General features: G+C 37.3%; 1 protein-coding gene and 1 long non-coding RNA gene across 2 annotated transcripts; one reads left to right on the top strand and one right to left on the bottom strand.

The window, feature by feature from the left end:
• Positions 1 to 4953: 4953 nt before the first annotated feature.
• gfap (glial fibrillary acidic protein) lies at positions 4954 to 13308 on the top strand. Its single transcript, XM_015053788.1, has 9 exons — positions 4954 to 5596; positions 9424 to 9484; positions 9568 to 9663; positions 9765 to 9926; positions 10256 to 10381; positions 11468 to 11688; positions 11769 to 11812; positions 12886 to 12968; positions 13071 to 13308. The coding sequence occupies exons 1-9, from the start codon at positions 5082 to 5084 to the stop codon at positions 13110 to 13112; spliced, it is 1350 nt and encodes a 449-aa protein (XP_014909274.1). The 5' UTR covers positions 4954 to 5081; the 3' UTR covers positions 13113 to 13308.
• Positions 13309 to 16471: 3163 nt separating this feature from the next.
• On the bottom strand, positions 16472 to 17822 carry LOC106960614 (uncharacterized). Its single transcript, XR_001427607.1, has 2 exons — positions 17080 to 17822; positions 16472 to 17002 (listed from the first exon to the last, which is right to left on the bottom strand). It is a non-coding gene; the product is annotated as an uncharacterized LOC106960614 (long non-coding RNA).
• Positions 17823 to 20600: the final 2778 nt, after the last annotated feature.

Here is a 20600-nt window from a genome sequence, read left to right as displayed (position 1 = left end):
ATTCAATAAATGAGAATATAGATGAAAAATTAATCGGTTTCAGCAACACATTGATTACTTATAGCAATCAAAACACAGCTTTTAAGATTAGAATATTAAATCACACCAACAATTCAAAAATGTGACTTAATGAAACACATGGGTTTGTTTAAACATGCTCAAATTTATCGATTATGATTATTTCTCAGTAAAGATCAAATTAATGTATCAGAAACTTGAAGTGTTTCATCCAAACCCACAGAGTCGTGTGATGATCGTTTTGTTCTCATTTCCTCCAGTTAAAACATTAGTTTTGTTTCTAAATTAATATGAACCTGTTTTCTTTGCATTATTTGACGTCTGAAAGCACCGAATCCTTTTTTTTTTTTTTTTTTGGATCAAAAAAATGTTACATTTTTGCTTGTAATTTCAGAGCCGTGTTTTCAGCAGTTCATAGAATAAGAGAACAATGTTCATTTTACTAAAACATAAACCTATAAAGAGTAAAATCAGGGACACTCATCATTGTCTCTTAGTTTCCTGCAGAGCTGCATTTCCCTTTTCCGTCTCATTCGGGTCGATCCCAACGGCATCCACACTGGTGAAAGAGATTTATCATGTTTTCTTATTGTTGGTTCTCTGCTTTGTGCTGCGCTTGCAGTCTCGTGGGAACTATGTATATAAATGATAAATTAACTGGCCTTTTAAGTTTTTTCATCATATTCTGTTGAATTTAGTGTTTTGCAGTTTTCCAGCTGTAGTTTGTGGCCCAGTTCTGTTCGTAGCGTGGTTCTGGTGTGATGCTGGGGTCCGGTATGCCGGTCTGTCTGAGCAGCACATTCCTGCTGACAGGCAGACTGGAGCTTTGGGCCTAACCGGTCTCGCTCTCTGCAGCCTCTTTGTGGCTGCGCCCTGTTTGGACCTGCTGGTGCTGAGTCATACAGCCGGCCCGTCCGATCCGGTTAAACCCGCCTGCTCTTTATATCAGGCCTTCGATGTCACGCCTCCAGCTTCAGCGCAGCTCTGATACGGTTCTGATTTGTTCGTTTTGAGGACTCGTTCATATTTTCTTTGGTTGAGGCGTTTAATGTCTGATTTTTAATGCTGTAAATGCAGCTTTGTGCTTTTCTACTTTTTGACAGTTGTCGTGCGTAACCGTGGCAACAGGGTATTGTTTTTACAGTTGGGAGCATCTGATTAGCGTCTTTAGTTTAATATTTCCTTTGGTTGAGGCTTTTAATGTTTTGGATGGTGTGAATGCAGCTGGAGAGCTTTTTTACTTTTCTACTTTTTGAGAGTTATGATGCGTAACCGTGGCAACAAGGTATCGTTTTATTAAAACTTAGAGCAGCTGAATAGCATCTTTAAAGCTCAAATAATACCGGAACTATGACCTCAAACCTTAGAGGAAACTCATTAAACCAATTTTAATATATGTTTTGTTATTGCTGCATCCTAAATGCTCAAAGAAGCGTTGTCACAGATCCTTCCTCCCAGCAGCCTTTAGACTCTAACCAATGCTGCTCCAAATAATTAAATCACTGGATTTTGTTGCTGTGCTTTCATTTTAAGCTCATTTTAATATTTTTATTGCACTTCTGTTTTTCTGCACTGGTATGCTGCATTGTAAATAGTCTGTACATTTACTGTACAGACTATTAAAATGTACATATTAAAATATTAAAAGTAAATTTTATTAAATGTACATTTTTCATTATTTTTTACATATTAAATATCTAATATAAATTTTTAACATTATAAATTAAACCCAAAATTCAAAACAACCGTTTCAACATTATGAAAAGACATAAATAAATTATAATAATAAAATTACAGTGCTGCTATTCCGGCTGGTTCTCTCTTTTTGCAGTTCATCCTGAGGCGATCTCCCTAAAACAAAAACATCAGTCAGCTGTTTGTCCCTCCGTCCTCCAGGATCAGGGGAAGCTCCAGACTGTACGAACACTCTGTTTGGATGCTTAATTATCAGGAGAAATTACCTCAGTGACCAAATCTAAGGCAACAGCGGCGATTGTCTGAAAAATCCACCGAGCCGAAACACTTAGTGTCGGCGAGATGATGCAACCGCGCCATTAATCCTTGGAGATGGAGCCTTTTAAGTCAACAAATCACTGCCAGACTTACTGTGCCATCTTGTTTAACCTCTGTTAACAGAAACCAATTGGGATTCAAGACACTGTGCTGTTTTTCTTCTACAGCATCAACGCTGCAGGCCAGATAGTAAAATGAAAGGAGGCTTTATTCACTGGCTCCCAGAAACAATGCCAGTGGCTTTATGACCCAAAGAAATCCTTTTTGTTGCCCTGCTGCTTGTAGCAAAACAGCAGTTACTGCAAATACAACCATTCAGCATTTATTGTTTTATTATTATTATCATTATAATTGAGCAGGAAATTCCTCAGAAGCATCAAGATTTACCATTTTAATTTAATTAATATGAAATTTGGAAACTTATTTTGTGTATTTAGTCCCAATGCAAAAATAATTTATCTACTTTTCTTAATGCCATTTATTGAAAGAGCGAAAGAAATTACCAATACTAATCATTTAAATTTAATCTAGATGATCTTTGGAATCTTATTTTGCATATTTAAACAAAATGTCTTAAGAATTTAGCAACTTTTCCTAATGACATTTATTTAAAGAGAATGAAATTACCAATAGTTATTTAATTTGAAGTTTGATTATCTTTGGAAATGTATTTTGTGTATTTAGACCCAAAACAATGAAATGGCATTTATTGAAAGAGACAGAAATTATCCACAGTTATCATTTAATTTGAACTTCAACACAAACTTTGTAATCTTTTGCATATTTGGACCCAATGTAATTAAATTTTATCCACTTTACTAATGGCATTTATTGAAAGAGTGAAAGAAAAGACCAACCTGAATGAAGAACACATGTTGGCTCTTCTAACCATCTGATAAATTGCAGCTCTCTCTGTTTTCGCCAACATTTCATGTGTTTAATTTTCTGTTTCTGTGTTGAGGAACATTAGCGATTTTATCTTATCTCTAAATTGTCTGGAAGAAAAAGCGAAAAGGAGAAGATTTGCAGAAGAGCTGAGCCGTCTGGTTGTCAAGGCAGTGGGAGAGCAGCGGATCGTAACGCAGCCTCAGTTCGTCAATCTGAAGCTCAGATTGAGTTTGCACTCCGCGAACCTTTTCCTCCTTACGCTGCGCTTCGCCATCCATCAGGACGTCTAATAACCTGAACTTCACACACAAAGACCAGACACTTAAAAACCTGCTGCTTTCTCTCTCTGCCTGAAGCAAAAATATGTTCACCAAGACGGTTGGATAGTTTGGAAACTCCGGTAAAAATCTTAGTCTTTGTTTTTTACTACCAGTTGTGCACATCAACTCAAGCTGAATTGGAGTCAATAGAATCTGGACAGCGATTTCTAAGGTTTGCAACAGATTTTAAGTTTGGATTTAGGTCTGGACTTTGCTCAGTGTGTCGTTCAACGTACCAACTATAAAACCTGCTAGCTTTACCTCTAATTGCCTGATAAAAATCGATCCTTTGCACTATGCTTTGCTTCGTTTACAGAACTCTGAGGTTTTTAACTTTGCCCGACAGAAAATCATCATCAACTTTCACAGCTTCTGCTTCTGTTTGTTGATTGGCCCGGTTGAAATTTGACCAGATTAATCCACCTCAATGGGAGAAAGCCCAGACTGAGCAGTGAAGAGGTTAGAATCAAGCGGATCTATTTTTATTTTAATATCTTTCAGTTTTTTTACTGACATTAAATTACAGGTTTTTGTTAACGAGGATCTGAGTAAAGGGTTGGATGTTATGCATAGTTTTCATGTGACGTCACACTTCCGGGAACTTTGTAACAGACAGAGATCCTCGTAGGCAGTTGCTATGACAACAATAAAATCACGAGCTTAGAACTAGCTCTCGCATCACTTCTATCTAACTTATAAACAATATAAGTACGTTACAGCTATGACTTTAGCAATTTCTGAGTACTCTACCCACCTCTGTGTAATACTACCAGTGATATTTACTGTAGTACTAACCGCCGAACTAGCAGAATTAGCTTAGCAGCTAATGTAGCTTTTAGCTGATAGCTAAGATGGACATGTAGCTTACATTACTCCGCAAGTCACCAGAAACTTGATATTCACACGAAGAGTTCGTACGATATTTACAATCAAACATTGTAAATAACGTGATTGTATAGATTTCAGGTGAAGCTCCTCCATGTTGTACGCTCTCTGTGTTTATTAAGTAGGTAACTATATCGTAGATCGGAGGCAGCTTGTCCTCATCGCCTGATATATTTTCATTCTCCGTTTCATTCAGGTCGATGCCGACAGCAGCCGTTTTGTTTATATATATTTCTCACACATTGATCAAGAGTGTCCATATATTTTAATTTGTTGGTCTTTGGGTCCGCTATGCTTTGCGCTGCGCTTACCTACTTCCGGTTCAGACTTGTGGGAACTATTTATTACATGCCATTCAGGTTTTCACATTGATACACCACTTTGTTCAAGTTTATCCCATGAAATCCAAATAAAATAGACTGAAGCTTGTCTGTCATATGACAGTGCTTCTAAAAGGCACATTCCCATTGATTTGTTGTCTTTATCTTATTTGTAAATCACTGTTTTCGTATTTTTAGATGGTTATGATGTCTCTCCAACACCCCCACCCCTTGTTTAATCAAAGTCCCTTTCTGTGTCTCTGTGTTTTGAAGAGCGCATGTGTGGTCAGGTTGGATTTGTGGCCTGAGCCTGTTGCACAAATTCCTTTTCATTCGCTTGGAGCAGAAAGAAAGCGAGTTGGACAAAAAGGGGGTGAAAGTAGGACTGAAAGAGTGAGTGAGTCAGAGGGAGGAAAAGGGGGAGAGGACGAAGTAAAAAAAAAAACAGGAGACATTTGTAGTTGAGTGGACGAGCAGGGACAATCCCTGGCGCACAGCTTTCTGAGTGTCATGTAAACCAGCCCTTCGCTCTCCCCTTTTTGTCCCATTCACTGCCCGCCCCACCCTGTGGCCCAAAGGGGGGCTGCTCCCTCTATAAATCCCCTGTTTGTGCACCGGGCGAGCTTATTCCCCCAGCATGGAGAGCCAGAGGGTCCAGTCCTCATACAGGAAACGTTTTGGGCCTCAGGGCAGCTCAGGCGCCAGGATTGGTAGCCTGTCTTCCAACCGCCTCTCCTGGCATGGCACCCCACGGTCCATCACCCTCTCTAGCCCCGTTTCCAGGCTCTCCCTGGGCTCCGCCAGCACGGCCCTGCTGCTGGGGAGCCCCGGCGACCGGCTGGACTTCTCCGCCGACTCCCTGATGAAAGCCCACTACAAAGAAATACGCACCAACGAGAAGATGGAGATGATGGGCCTGAACGACCGCTTTGCCAGCTACATAGAGAAGGTGCGCTTGCTGGAGCAGCAGAACAAGATGCTGGTGGCGGAGCTGAACCAGCTGAAGGTGAAGGAGCCCAGCCGCCTGGGAGACATCTACCAGGATGAGCTCAGGGAGCTGCGGCGGCAGGTGGACGGGCTCACCAACGGGAAGGCCCGGCTGGAGGTCGAGAGGGACAACCTGGCTGCCGATCTGGCCATGCTGAAGCAAAGGTAAGGCAGTGGAGGGTGGGGCTCCAGTGGGAGGCGCGTATCCACACAGGATTACTGTGTTTAATGATTTATATGCATTTAAAGACCGGCGGCAGTCACTTTAACTGCCAAGGAGAGAGTTTATGTGGCAGTCAAGAAACACTGACTAGGCTATAGAGCAGTGTTTACTAAACTTTTTCAGGCTGAGAACCACGTAACTCGATATATACGTACAACCTGAAATTAAAATATGAGGCACTTTGTTCATCCTAACGAGAGAAGCTGTGAACACATCGACTCCTTTTGAGTTATTTCCAGATTCTGACAGTGTGGATTCTGAGCTTCAACGATGTCAAACACATGGAAATAAAGAAAGAGGTTAAGAGTTGTGAGCATTAATAACATTTAGGGCTATTTGTAATTTAGAAGCTCAACAAATGGAAAAATATACTTGAGTTGCTTTGCCAGAAACAAAAAATCCTCTTCTATCCAAATCCATTTCTATCAATTTTATTTATCTATTGTTTTTAATTAATTTAATTGAATCATTTTTAATTAAATAATAATTGTTGACATGTGAGAAGAGTAATTTTAATTTAATTAATTTTAATTTTGTTTTTTATGACTTTGCTTGCTTATATTAGAAGCAATCAAAGTCAGTTCTCACCAACTGAGACTAGTTCACGGCTGAGAACCGTTCAAAAGAATCAGATTGTTTGTGAATAACGCATCAAAACTCTGAGCAGGTTTTACTTGACTTCCTCCGATCATTAAGAAATTCTGCAGTTGTTTCCTTTCAATCAATATTTTCAGCTTTTATTTTGAGTGAGCCGGGTTTAAACCATCATTATTTTTAAACCCAGTCCTTTGCTAAGCTAGCTGTAGCGTTGCACTTTGCGATAACATCACAGTAGTCATTTACATGCAGTACCTTGTCGACCACCAGGGGGCGCCCACGGACCACAGTTAGATAAATCTGCTATAGAGAGATTTGTTTTTGGTGGACTGCCTTTAAACTGTCACTGGTTGCCATGGTTACCCGACATTACCTCTGGAGTTGACGCAAAGATGGATTCTTCATAAAATCAAGAAAATTACAGATAACCCCGACCGTCCTCTTTATGAGGCCGTCATGGGAAAACAGCGTCTTCAGTCAGAGGCTTCTTCAGATTCACTGTAACACAGACTGCTACAGGAGATTTCTTCTGCCAACAGCCATCATTATCTACAATAACTCTGAATTAGTGAGTTACAACATTTAACTTGCCTCTCCGATCAATGAAGTATTCCTGAGTTTGAATTAGCCAGCATGTTTTTAGCCTACAACTGTTTATCACAGCTAAGCTGCCAAAGTCACATTGACAGTTTCTACCAACTGACTGTTTAAATTTTGTTGCACAGTGAAAACAAAGGGATGAGATGCAAACATTAACATGCAGGAGACAAATGATGAGGAAGCGATGCAGTTTTGTTCACAGTTATTTTAGTTCCTATAAATAAGACAAATGTATCTGATAGGGACTTCCTAAAAATGTAAATTTTCTTAAAAAACTGCATTCATATTCATATTTAATTTCATGCTATTATAGTGACATTTTTTTCTTCCAGGTGAAATAAAATTGGATGTTAGTTTTCAAAGAGAATTGCAGCATTTGCTTGCAATTGTCGAACTTTTTCAAATTTCAACAATTTGAAAAAGTTCCAATAGTATGAACATTTTCTGCCTGTATCAAACTATTGACTTTGACGTTTTTTTGTTTTTTAAACGTATCTCTGCTTCAGCACTTCCTCTAAACTACCTTAAAAAATTTACAAGTTTTACTTTGCAAAAAATAGTTTTAATTAATTTTGGCACAAACAGAGTTGAGCTGTGTTTACCCGCTCATTTAAATGGAGATGTGGTTTTCCTTGCGATTCGCTGGAATGCACACCAACATGCGCAGCGGGAGCTTTACTCCCTTTTTCTAAACTTGATCCCGACTGAACCCCTCGCCGCTTTTGGGAGGCTGTGGAGGAATGAGCGGCTGCACAATGGAGGCTCCGCACAAAGGGAGGCAGCTGTTCGCTTTTCCTCTCGTTTTTCATAAACAAATTAATTCATGAACATCGCCTCACCGGGCGTATTTCACTTCTCCAAACCAGAGGAGGGTGGAGAGCCCAAAAGCTTCACTCAAGTAAGAGTAGCAGCACCTCAACATACATTTATTAAAGTAAAAAGTAGCCATCAAAGAAATTACTCAACTTAGGGTAAAAAAAGTTACTCAAGTTATCAATCACTTAATATTTTAAAATTACATAATCAGATGGACCAAAATATAAAATTAGTGGAAATTTTGATATCAGATTATTTCATTAAAAAACAACTTATTAAACTTTAACAGAAACTGCAGGTGTGTGTCAGTGTCTGGTGGATTTTTGGTTAAAACATGTTTAATTTTCATTCAGTGGGTAGAAAATCCAGAAATTTTACTCAAGTAAGAGTAGAGATACTTTTAATAAAGTTACTCAAGTAAAAGTAAAAAGTAAAGCATAAAAATACTCCTCAGACTACATAAAAAAAGTTGCTCCAGTAAATGTAGCTGAGTAAATGTAACTATCCAGCTCTGGTGATAAGAACATGCGCGGCTGGACTCAACAATTTAAGCGCCGATTGAAAGTCTGAGGGTGGGAAGATCTGCTCCCTGCCCTCTGACCGCGCAGCTGCTCGTCCTGTGAAAGATTGGTGCTCTGAGGGTCAAAGGTCACTTTCCAGGTTCCCACTGATTCTGTGCAGCTCTGCATGAAGCTGTACAGATGTTATGCAAAGCCTCAGCGAGTCCGGTTCTGTCTGCGTGCGACAGATGGATGGTGGGGCGTCGTCCGTCCCAGTTCAGGTCTGTCCTGATATGCATTCTGTGTGTGTGTGTGTGTGTGTGTGTGTGTGTGTGTGTGTGTGTCTAGTCCATCCCGTGGGAAAGGCCTCTGGGTGTTAAATCAGAGTGAAAGTGCAATGATGCATGAGCTGCCCATTCAGCTGAGTCCTGTTATTTCTCTGCAGTAGGAAAAAAATGCCAATTGAAAGTCAAATCAAAATATTTAAAAATCCTCCACATGCAGGACAAAAATCACATTTCTCTGACTACAACATGCCGGGTTGATCATTTAGGACAGCGGTGTCAAACTCATTTTCGTTTTGGGCCAAATCGAGATCCTGAAGGCTCTTAAAGGGCCGGTTGTGTGATTTTGTGTGGCCTCCAACTGCACTTCAAAAATTATACAAATTTGGCCCTGAGATGCAGATGGAGAGTTTTAATTTGTAATCAAGGTAAAATTATGACAAACATAATTTTCTTATAAAGTTTTATAACCATGCTTTAAGAAAACCACATTTATCCAGAAACTTTTCCTGAAAAGCCAAATTTCCTGCACCCGAATCTGCTTTTATTTTTTATTAAACTTGGCTAAATATAACAAACGTATTGAAAGAAAGTTATCACTGAAAATAAAATTATTCTACTGAGCCTAAAAGAAATGGTAAACTAGATGCTTTTCATTTAACAGCAAACATGAAAAAAACTGCAATGGTGTAAAAAAAAAAAAAAAAAAAATGTAAAAAAACCCCCCCTCAAATTTCTAGAATAATTTCAAAAATTTTATACAGAAAAACTTTTAAATTTCTGAGTTTCAAATGTCAAAAATGTTTGGCATTTGAAATTTAGAAAAATTTAAATTTTTTTTTATTTTATTTTATTTTTTTTTAAATTTCTCAAATTAATCACTAAATTTCTAAAGTTTTGGGTAGAAAAGACACTACGCCGATTTTTACAGATGTGTTATGAATTTCAGTTTTGTCTTATTTTTTTTGACAGACTTCAGGATGAGATGACTCTGCGTCAGGAAGCAGAAAACAGTTTGAACACTTTCAGACAGGTACGGCTGCGTCTCTGAGGTAATCCACATGTTCCGTAATCTGTAATCTGAGACCGTCTTGCCGTTTGTCGATCTTTGTGAAGGATGTGGACGAAGCGGCTCTCAGTCGAGTCCAGCTGGAGAGGAAGATCGAAGCTCTGCAGGACGAGATCAACTTCCTGAAGAAAATTCACGAGGAGGTGAGAATCGAGATCAAGACACCAGGATGATAATGGCTGACGGTTATAACGTCTTCCTTCCCTTCTCTCCTTCCCTCCTTTCCTTCCCTCCTCTCCTCCAGGAGCTGCGGGAGCTGCAGGACCAGCTCGTGGCCCAGCAGGTCCATGTCGATCTGGACGTGTCCAAACCGGATTTGACTGCGGCTCTGAGGGACATCAGAGTCCAGTATGAGAACATGGCCACGTCCAACATGCATGAAACCGAGGAGTGGTACCGATCCAAGGTCAGGAAGCTCCCCTCTGCACTGAAAAACATCACTCTGCGCTGAAGTAGATTTAACTCAATTGACTCTGTGAAATCAACAATAAAAATTCAAGTTGGTGTCTTTATGCAAATATATTTAGGATTGTTCAAGATACAAGACGTTGTAATTACTTACTGGCTAGTGGTTAGCATTTACATTTTTTTAAAGTAAGTAGGGCAGATTATTTTTATCAGTTTTTAGTCCAATAAATATTTTATGTGCAAATCAGAACGCCTAGCTAGTGACATCATGTTGAGGAAAACGTGAAAACACGCAGCTGTGTTCGACTGTTTGGGTTTTTCTTCCAGTTTGCTGACCTGACAGACGCAGCCAATCGAAACACGGAGGCCCTGCGCCAAGCGAAGCAGGACGCCAACGAATATCGGCGTCAGGTTCAGGCTCTGACCTGCGACCTGGACGCTCTCAGAGGCACGGTGAGTTCTCCAGATCTCACGAAAAACTGCGTGAAAAGTGTCCAAATGAAAGAACAACCAGCTTCGTCTCTCATCCTTCGCCGGTTCAGACATGCGACTCTAACTGAAATAATAAGGCAAAACAAAATGTTCCAAAATGCACATGTTCTACTGGCGCCGTTGCCTAGCAACCCTAGCCAAGCCCAGCCCTTTAACTTGCAGCCAAGTTTCAATTCCACTGGCAGATTATTTATGTTATTTATGAGTGGGACTCGTATTTTTCATCAGTACGAAGAAATTAATGACTTTAAACAAGCTGCTATTTATTGTCAAAAAGCTACTTGTAAGACGAAACACTTGAAATAGGACAAAACTAAGATATTTGCAGTAGAAACCAGACAATAGAGGTAATTTATGGACAATCTTTCAACATAATATTTGACTGGGAATCCTTTTCATTCTTTTAATCTGTAATCTATCAATTTAAAAGTAACTAAACTAACTACTTACTGGCAGATTATAAGTTATTTATAAACTAACTAATGTGCTTTAGCTAGTTGAAAGTTACTTTTAAGTTCTTTAAAAGTAACTTAAAAACTTAACTAACTTGTTACATTTCATTTAGTTAAAATTAACTTTTCATTCATCTTCACTTTCAAGTTGGCTAAAAGTAACTTTTCCTTTTAAGTTAGTTAAAAGCAGCTTAAAAATAACTTAGGTTTCTTTTAAATTACTTAAGGTACTTAGAAGTAACTTGTTATGTTTCAGTTAGTTAAAATTAACTTGACTTTTAAAAGAAAATTAGTTAAAAGAAACTTTACAGTAACTTAAGTCACTGTTAAGTAACTTCACAGTTACTTTTAACTTTGACGTTACTTAAAAATTAGTTCAGTTAAAAGTAACTTAAGTTCGTTGAAAGTTAATGTTAAATTATTTAAAAGTTTCATTAGTGACATTTAAAGACATTTAAGTAACTTAAATGTCTTTAAGTCAGATAGGACATCTGTCTTATTCCAGATGTACTGAGTAATCCGCAGTAGGAACCAGAATTCTTGGCGTTTTCGCGGTGCAGCTGCTGAATCGGAGCCGAATCTCCTCGTCCTCTAGAACGAGTCTCTGGAGCGCCAGCTGCGGGAGCTGGAGGACCGCTGCGCCTTGGAGGCTGCTGGGTACCAGGACACGGTGAGCCGCCTGGAGGAGGAGATCCAGGCCCTGAAGGAGGAGATGGCCCGCCATCTGCAGGAGTACCAGGACCTCCTCAATGTCAAACTGGCTCTGGACATCGAGATCGCCACCTATAGGAAGCTGCTGGAAGGAGAGGAGAGCAGGTGACGCAGCTTTGAAAACCGGAGACGTTTGCAACAAAAACAGAGAAACAAAAACTTGTTTTTCTTCTTTCTGCCATCAGGATCACCATCCCAGTTCAGAGCTTTTCCAACCTGCAGTTTAGAGGTCAGATGCAGCAATAATATTCTCTTAGAATAAAATGTTTTTGGTTGGAAGAGGGGAAATTTTATTTAATTGTGAGAGTAGAAAGTAGAAGCTTTTAGTAAAATTTGTTCATTATTTATGTTTTAATGAGTCAAGGCTAAATATCTTATATAGAATTATTATTATTACCATTTAAAGTAATTAAAACAAAATAAATTTAATTTAAAATTTAATGTCATGCAAATAAATGTAAATAAAAATAAATGTTAGCTTCTTTGTTGATTGTAGGAATGTAAAGAGAGATATTTATGACTATTTTTATTGCCAGTTAAGATAATTAAAAACAAAAACTTATTGGCTAGTTTGGTGATGAAAATGTGCAGTGATAAATTTATGAGATCTATTTTTTATTTAAAATCACAAAATTGTGAAATAAACTGAAATAATAATATATTTTAGCTACATTAGTTTTAATAGAAATGTACAGTGACACATTTAAGATTCTTCATTGACCATTTTAAAATGATAAAATAAAATTTAATGAAATAAATGTTAGCTACTTTGGTGATTATAGGAACGTAAACGGGGACAACTCACCAGTTAATGAAAAACAGAGTAAAAAAAATATTTGTATTAGCTAGTGTGATGAAAATATTATTATTTTTGACATTTAAAGTCATAAAACAGTAAAATAAACCAGAATAAAAAAAAATTATAACAATAAATGTGTGAAGCAACACATTACCCTTAATACTCATTTACTCTGAAAAACAGCTTTCTATTTTTTTGTTTTGTTTTTCAGTCGGTCGTTTAATAAATTTCCATAAATTAGTACGGACAGTTTAAAGGTCTCATTCTAATTCATTAATCAAAATATTTAGATATACTCATTCCAGTCAGTCTTTAGTGTTTATTATTATATCAAAACTATATTAAACAATATTTAATATTTAGTTTTTAGTTTAGTAATAAACAATATTTAGTGTTTATTACAAAGCTTAGTAGGAAGGGAAATGTTTTTTAGATTTTCTTGCTTTCTCCAGAGACTCTCAATGTTTTTTTTATTATTATTTTTTAATCTGTTTTCGGGTTAGAAACTAATTTGGACACTAAAACTCCGGAGGCTCATGTGAAGCGAAGCATCCTGGTCCGAACTGTGGAGACCAGAGACGGGGAGGTAGGAGCTGCACCGCTCATGTTTCCCCGCCAGGTGGCAGTGTTGAACAAAGAGTTACTTTTTGCTGTTTTTAAGCATTAAATCTGTTTTTTTCCTTTTCAGATCATTAAGGAGTCGACCACTGAACACAAAGACCTTCCTTGAATTTCAAAGAATTTCTCCATTATGTCCTGAAACACATTCAGATGTTTCTGAATGAAATATTCCTTTATTTTCAGTTTAAACCTCAAAGCTGCCTCCATTATGAAGCGCTTTCTAATCAGTTTAGCATCCTTACAATTACTTTCAGACTAAAATGTCCACTTTTAAGTTGATGCAGTCGTGTAACCGATTCTACTAAGATGTAAAACATTACTGTAGCTGAAAAATGAGATTTTATTTGCATTGATTCCAGTAATCTGTCATAGAAGAGGCCTTGAAATGTAGGTTGTGTTGATCTAATTTGTAGTGTTGTGGAGGTTGATGTGTGGTTACGTGTATGTGAAACGTGGTGGGCAGGAGGGAGCGCTCGGTTCGTAAACACTGAAACTGGATTTTAGGTGAGAAACAGGAGGTGAGTTTATGTGGTAGCAGCTTTTGACAGAACGACAGCTGAATCCCAGCGGTTTGCTTCTACATTCGCCTGGTGCTATTTTCTATTTCCTTCAGGAGTTTCATCCACGTCTCTTTTTAAAGTCCTGAATATCTGCATGTTGTTCCGTTAGACATCTAACAAGCTGAGGTTTCAGCAGATTAATTTGAGTTTAGTTTTGCATCTTGGATTGGTAATTGAGTTTCTTCACTTTTTTCTAAACCAGTTTGCATTGTCTCAAGCAGAGTGACTCCTAACAGTATTTCTGTGTGAATAAAATGATCGGTGCCTTTTAATCAGTCAGAAGAGTTAGAAACAATAAATCAAGCATCCTTGTACGGAAGAAGATTAGTGCCACTGGGAAAAAAACAAAAACAATTCGGACTTTTTTACCCCCCACTCAGAATCAGATTTGTTTAAATTGTTTTTGCACCATCAGGAAAATCTAGTCTTTAAATTTCTTATAAATCTACCAAATAATTTTGGTACAGGTTTACAAATTCTATAACGAGGAAGAAACAGATATGTGATTATTTTCATACACTAACATCATAATTAACATAAAACCTAAGAGTGTTTGGGTTTTTATTTGGATTTTGTCATAGATGGACAGAATTAGAATTCTAACGAAAAAGAAAATTCTGAGCTTAAAGTCAGAATTCTGAGGAAAGAAATAGCAAAATTCTGAATTTAAAAAGTGGGAATTTTGAGATAAAAGTTGCAATCCTGAAATTAAAGTAAAAATTTTAAGGGAAAAAAGTGAGAACAAGTCAGAATTCTGAAAAGTTTGAATTCTGAGGAAAAAAGTGAGGATTCTGAGAAAAGGTCAAAATTCGGAGAAAAAAATTCTGAGGAAAAAAATCTTAGAATTGTGATTTTAAAAAAGTGGGAATTTTGAGATAAAAAGTTGAAATTCTGAAATTAAAGTCAAAAATTTGAGGGAGGAAATTAAGAATTTGAATTCTGAGGAACAAAAAGTTTTGTAAATCTGAGACTGAGATAAGTCAGAATCTTGAGAGAGAGAGAAAATTATTTTGAAAAAAATGTATTTTGAAAGTCAAAATAAAAGTTGGAACTGTGAGTTTAAAGTCAGAACTCTGGGGGGAAAAAAATCAGAATTTTAAATTTATTTTTTATTTTGGTGGCTCTAATCCGTTTCCTGATTTAAAAACTGCAGTTCTTTGAGGCCGAAGCGTCCGGACCAGGCTCTCATCTTGCAGACAATGAAGACGGGCAGGTCTCTGCTGAAGGCGTGGAAGCTAACGCGACCTTTGCCCTACATACCGGGGTTCCTGCTCAGGAGCGGCAGCCAGTTTCTGTGGCGTTGGGCCAGATAGCGGATGATGAGTAGAGCAGCAGAACTCGCTCTCTGACTTATTAGGTGTTTTAGTTCTGGAGGATGTTGGCATTGGGAAGATGGAGGCACGTCAGACCTGGCTTTGGTTGGAGAGCGCCGACTGAAACACGCTGACAGGCGCTACCAAGATCGGAGCGCCGCCTCTGTCCCTCACCAAGGTCACCGACTGATTCATGCCTCCTACTTTGTCTCCTTTCCTTTCTAACACACTTTGATGTATTTTCTGCCCTTGTTTAGTTTTTTTTTAATGTTTAATGTTATTTTTTTTTGCTTAGGAAATGTTTGCTGATTTAGCTCTGACCAATGCTAACAATAAAATACTTTCTTTCCTGGAGATGTTTTGTGTTTGTATTTAAATGCGTCACTCTGACAGATGGCTCCTGGGGTTTTTCTGCCTGCTGACACATGCATGCAACATATCAGAATAATTTCAGTAAAGATGAGCATAATATGTGCAGGGATTGTATTTGGCATTCAGGCGGTTTCAGTGTCAAAAACATCTCAAATAAAGTGAATTAACATGATATGTGAACTAAATTTCACTTCCTGCACTGCAAAAAAACAAAATCTTCCCCAGTAGTTTCTACTCCAAATTTCTTATTACACTTGGATTAAAACAAAACAAAACTAACTTAAAGTAACTTTTCTGCAAGATAAATGAGCATGATTTAAGTAAATGATCCCTAAATATTAATTTTTAAAAATGCTTTCTGTGTCTTTGCCTCAAGCTCTTGATATTCCATTTTTATTTCAGGAGTAAATAAATTCTGCTCCTAAAAATCAACCAAAAAACTAGAAATTATAACTAATAAAAACTAAACTAAAAATAAGAAATTTAATTAAAAAAAACTTGCAAACTGATTTAGAAAAATAAAAAGTTCCCTTTGAATAAAAAAAAAACTATAATAGGAAACTGCAAATTATTATAACCCTGCAGGAAGAAGTGACTTGGTAAGAAGGTGTAAAGTCCAGCATGTTTCTCTTATCAGGGGGACAGAAAGGGGTCTCAGGCTGGTGCTGAAGGAATTCCAGGCAGATAAAACTTTCCAGAAAAGTCTTCTTGCACAACGACAGGAAGGGTCGGGGTTAACTCCATGCATTTTGTTTTCGTTCCTGTTATCTCTCTGCAGTAGGTGTGAAGTGGATACAGCTGTCATGTACGCACAGAGCATAAGAAGGCAACTTAACCAATCCAAGTTACGTTAACTTATAAATGTGATTTTATTAAATTCATGTGTGTAAAATTAAAGCCTTAAAAATGTATAAAATTCATTTTTTAAAAGTTAGTTGGCCTTAAATAGGTCAAGCAGAAACGATTAAGTAGTTTTAAATTTACAGATCCGTCCTTGGAAGGTGCAGCCTTCGGATCCGAACACGGCCGGAGGAACTGGACCGGTTTGGGACGTCTCCTATCGAGGACCATCAAGGTTTCAGATGAACAAAAGATGATGGAGATTAAAATAAAAAATCTGAGTCCTAAAATTCTCAACTTTTTTTGCTAAGCGTTCAAAGAACATCCAGCAATTCTGTGGTGACATTTTTGTTAAAACCAGATTTTACAATGCAGTAAATTCAGATGATATTGTGGTTTAGTCTGAAAATCGGAACAAAAATTTCACACCATAAGTTGCATTCAAATTAATTAAATTAAAACAGGTTTTTTCTTTTTTTCTGTTTGTCGGTGAAACATCAAGACGATACAGGAGATGGTGTTGGATCTGGTTGTGCTGTTTCTCCATCATGGATTCTCAGATGGTTTTTCAAAGTTCCTGACCGACGGAAGCATCGTCCACATCGGTCACAGCTGTACGGCTTCTCTCCTGCGTGGATTCGCTGATGAACTTTCGAGATGGCTGAAACTTTTGCTGCAGTAGCTGCAGACATGAGGCTTCTCTCCTGTGTGGATCAGTTGATGTTGCTTAAGAGATGATAGTTGGCTAAAAGTCTTTCCACACACGTCACAGAGGAAGGGTTTCTCTCCAGTGTGGACACGCAGATGTTTCAGAATTGAGCTGGTAGAAAAACTCTTGTCACAGTGACCACAGCGGTGAGGTTTCGTGAAACCTTTTCTCCTTCCAGTCTGTCCAGACTCCTCCAGCTTTTGCTCTGAAACAAAAACATTCATTTAATCCAAGGAGCATAAATGAGCCTGTAGAAAACTGCAACATGCTCAGGTGACTCACATGTTCCAGTGACGACATGTTGTCTCAGTTTCTTTTCTTCATATAGGAGTTAACACCAGAGATCAAACAGAGACCATTTTCACAATGTGGAAATGAAAGACTAACCTCGAATCATTTGTTTCCTTCAACTTTTTGTGCATTCTTTGAAATAAAATGTAAACATCTAGGAATTAAAACCATTACAGGTGAATTAAGAGCTTTAGATGAACTAGAACAACAGGGTTTGAATCTTAGATACAGGGGTTGGATCGCTTCAGGCTGCAGTGTGAACACAGCCTTAGTGGCAGCAGGTGCAGCGGGTCAGGCGGTGTTTCAGACCTGTTCGTCGCCCTCTTGTCACTCGCCGCTCACACCACGGCTCATGGAAAGGCACGCGCGCTCTTTGGCTAATTTTAACCGTCATTTCATCAAGTTCTGGAGAGACGAAACCCAGATCAACCGAACTGCCTCCTCCTCTCCAGCCGACAGCGAAGCCACAGTTTCTGTAATCTCTGGACACTTCGTCCGACTCTGTCACTGCTGAAGTGGGAAGATGGCTTTTTACAACTTTACCTTCACTCTCCATGGCAGCAAAGTTCACAGATTTAGAGTGGTTAATGATTCATTTGGATTCATTTTCCAAATTAAAATAATATTACAACTTGGTTGACTGCAAAATCTTAAACCTAATGCACATTTTTCTTATTCACAAATTGTAAAAATAATAGCTACAGATGCAAATATCAGTAAAGTTGTGTAGTAACTAGTTTCATTTACTCAATTACATTTTTTAAAATATATATTTTTAGGAGTACTTTTACTACGCTGTATTTTTTATTTTTTTTTTTTTTTTTTTTACTTTTACCTGAGCAATCTTATTAAGGTTAAAACAACTGTTGGTTGGGATTTTTCAAAACAAAACAGTTTGAGGAAAGATGTTCTATTATTCTAAAATGTTAAAAATTATTGTTTATACACTGCAAAAACACAAAATCTTACCAAGTAAACTCTTCATCTATCATCAGCCAATGCTGTCACTTTTGTTTAAATAGAATGCTTTTTTAGATTTTAATCTTATTATTGTGAAATTTGAGAATAATTGTCAAGGTCTATACACTGCAAAAACACAAAATCTTAATACATTTTTGCTGTTTTTTTCACCTTTGAGGAAAAAAACACCAAAAACAGATCAAAACAAATATCGGTTGTTCATATTGGTCCAGTTTTAGTTAAAGGGTCGATACCGATAAATAATGTTGGTGCTGATATATCGTGTATCTCTAGATAATTTCAATTATATTAAGTCTTTTTTTCCCCATCTGATCTAACTTTGTTAAATCAATACTAATGAACTGACTAAAACAAGCTCCTGAAAAGTTACTTTTAAGTTATTTTTGCCGTATTTCAAGTGTACTATTTCCACCAGAAACTAGATAACAATGGTAAGATTCTGAGTTTTTGCGACGCATTTTATTCTGCATTGGTAAACACCAAATTCAAACAGTAAAAAATGATTCCCAGTCAATGTTGAAATACCTCTGAGCTGTGAACGTTTTTCTGTTTGGTTGGTCATTGAAACTCCTTTGTGGCAAATTGTCCCAAACAAATCGAGTAATGTTCGCCGGATTTGTCAAGAAGCCACTTCCCTGGTTGACCTTCATCTGAGCCTAAATGTCTGTTTTGTGTCTGAACGCTCTCCAACTGCCAGGTATGTGTCTGCTGTTTAAGCTAAGGCAGAACTTCGAGGCGTTTATTTATAAAACTGAGCTCTACGTTAAAAATCAAGCTGTCAAAGCCGGATCACAATTCTTTTTTATCTAGACAACGATGAGTTAAACAGAGTTTGTGTGAATTTACTTCGAGCTTATTGCCTGGTTTTTGTTTCTGATTCAGTTTTGTTTCGACGGATTTATTTCAGCGTCGGTAGCGGCGGGATTCAACAGCAGATGTTTAAAAGATAAAATAAGAAAAAGCATTTTGGACGTAAGCTTGTCGTAACTGTGGCTGGCGCGATATGTCAGAGGTGTGCCTGCACCCGGAGGATGTTTCTATTTTGAGCACTTTGTGATGTGGAGTGAAGGAGAGTTGACTGATCAGGGTCTGCTCTCCGTCAGTGTCAGACTGCGGAAAGTTATCCGCCGGAAAGGTTAGCGCAACTACCGGTCGGGATCTTTCAAAATAAAAGCCTTTGAGGAAAGGTTTCCAAAGAAAACGTTAATAAACTCTTATGGTGTTGTTACGTTCTATGAGCTGTTTAAGTAAATTAATATGAAGTAAAACCAGAGTTGGAAGGTAACTAGTTACATTTACTCAATTACTTTTGCTTGAGTAACTGTTTTTTTAAATTTACTTTTAGGAGTTTTGTACTTTTTACTTTTATTTGAGTAGTTTTATTATGAAGTATTTCTACTCTTACTTGAGTAAAATTTCTGAATTTTCTACCCACTGAAAAACAAACATGTTTTAACCAAAAAATCACCAGACACAAACACACACCTGCACTGTTTGTTGAAGCTTTATATGTTTATTATTGAAAGAAACTGATTTGGAACATTTTCTTTTGGCTGATTTTGTTATTTTTGATTATTCTGACTGGTCCTATTCACTGGTTTTTACAGAAACAAGTCGATAAAACTCAAATAATAATGATTTTGGTCCATCTGATGATGTAATTTTTAAATATTACATGATTGATAGTCTGATCAGATGTAAATATAATTGGAGTTGGATTACATTTACTCAGTTATATTTACTTAAATAACTTATTTTGGAAAATTTTACTTTTAGGAGTATTTTGTATGTTTTATTTTTACTTCAGTAATTATATTATGAAGCATTTCTACTCTTACTTGAGTAAAATTTCTGAATTTTCTACCCACTGAATGAAAAACAAACGTGTTTTAACCAAAAATTCACCACCCCTAATTAGATGAAGAAAAATGAAAAATTATTCATTTCTCAGGTAACTGAGGTGTGTTGGAGCAGCAGTGGAGCCAAAAGCTGCAGCCCAGTCGCACCACCTCATTTAGGTTTGGAGTTTGGCCTAGTCAAAGTCCAAACCTGAATGAGTTTGTTTGGATAAAAGAATGTGACAACTGTCATTTTCAAGATGTGGAAAGATGCTTCTGGAAAGTATTACCTCAGGTTGATTTTGTTTGGAAAATGTTTGGAAAAGCATCTACACTGCAAAAACACAAAATCGTACCAAGTATTTTTATTAACTTTTTAGTGCTAAAATCTCAGTACACTTGAAATAAGACAAAAATAACTCACAAATAACTTTTCTGCTATATGTAGGAGCTTGTTTCAAGTGAATAATTCCTTAATATTGATGAAAACGTTCTTGCTCCACTGGCAGATAATTTCACTAAAACAAGACATTTTTTGCCATTTTAAAGTACAAAATAAAATCTACAAATAGACCTAAAACTTTTTAAAATTAATATTAAGGAATTATTGATTCAAAAGAAGCTCCTATATTTTACTAAAAACGTACTTGTGAGTTGTTTTGTTTTTTGTCTTACTTCAAACTAGACAGAAAT

Source organism: Poecilia latipinna, unplaced genomic scaffold (genome assembly GCF_001443285.1).
Source record: "Poecilia latipinna isolate Pla-1442-1.1 unplaced genomic scaffold, P_latipinna-1.0 Scaffold1201, whole genome shotgun sequence".
NCBI lineage: Eukaryota > Metazoa > Chordata > Actinopteri > Cyprinodontiformes > Poeciliidae > Poecilia > Poecilia latipinna.
The sequence above is the reverse complement of the archived record's forward strand: the minus strand, read 5'-3'. Positions and strand labels throughout refer to the sequence as shown.

Excerpts from the sequence above, each read along its gene's own strand:
- gfap (XM_015053788.1), top strand. The coding sequence starts at position 5,082 with ATGGAGAGCCAGAGGGTCCAGTCCTCATACAGGAAACGTTTTGGGCCT. Across the intron at positions 9,485-9,567 it reads GTTTGAACACTTTCAGACAG|GATGTGGACGAAGCGGCTCT; the intron begins GTACGGCTGCGT and ends ATCTTTGTGAAG. Across the intron at positions 11,689-11,768 it reads CTGGAAGGAGAGGAGAGCAG|GATCACCATCCCAGTTCAGA; the intron begins GTGACGCAGCTT and ends TTCTGCCATCAG.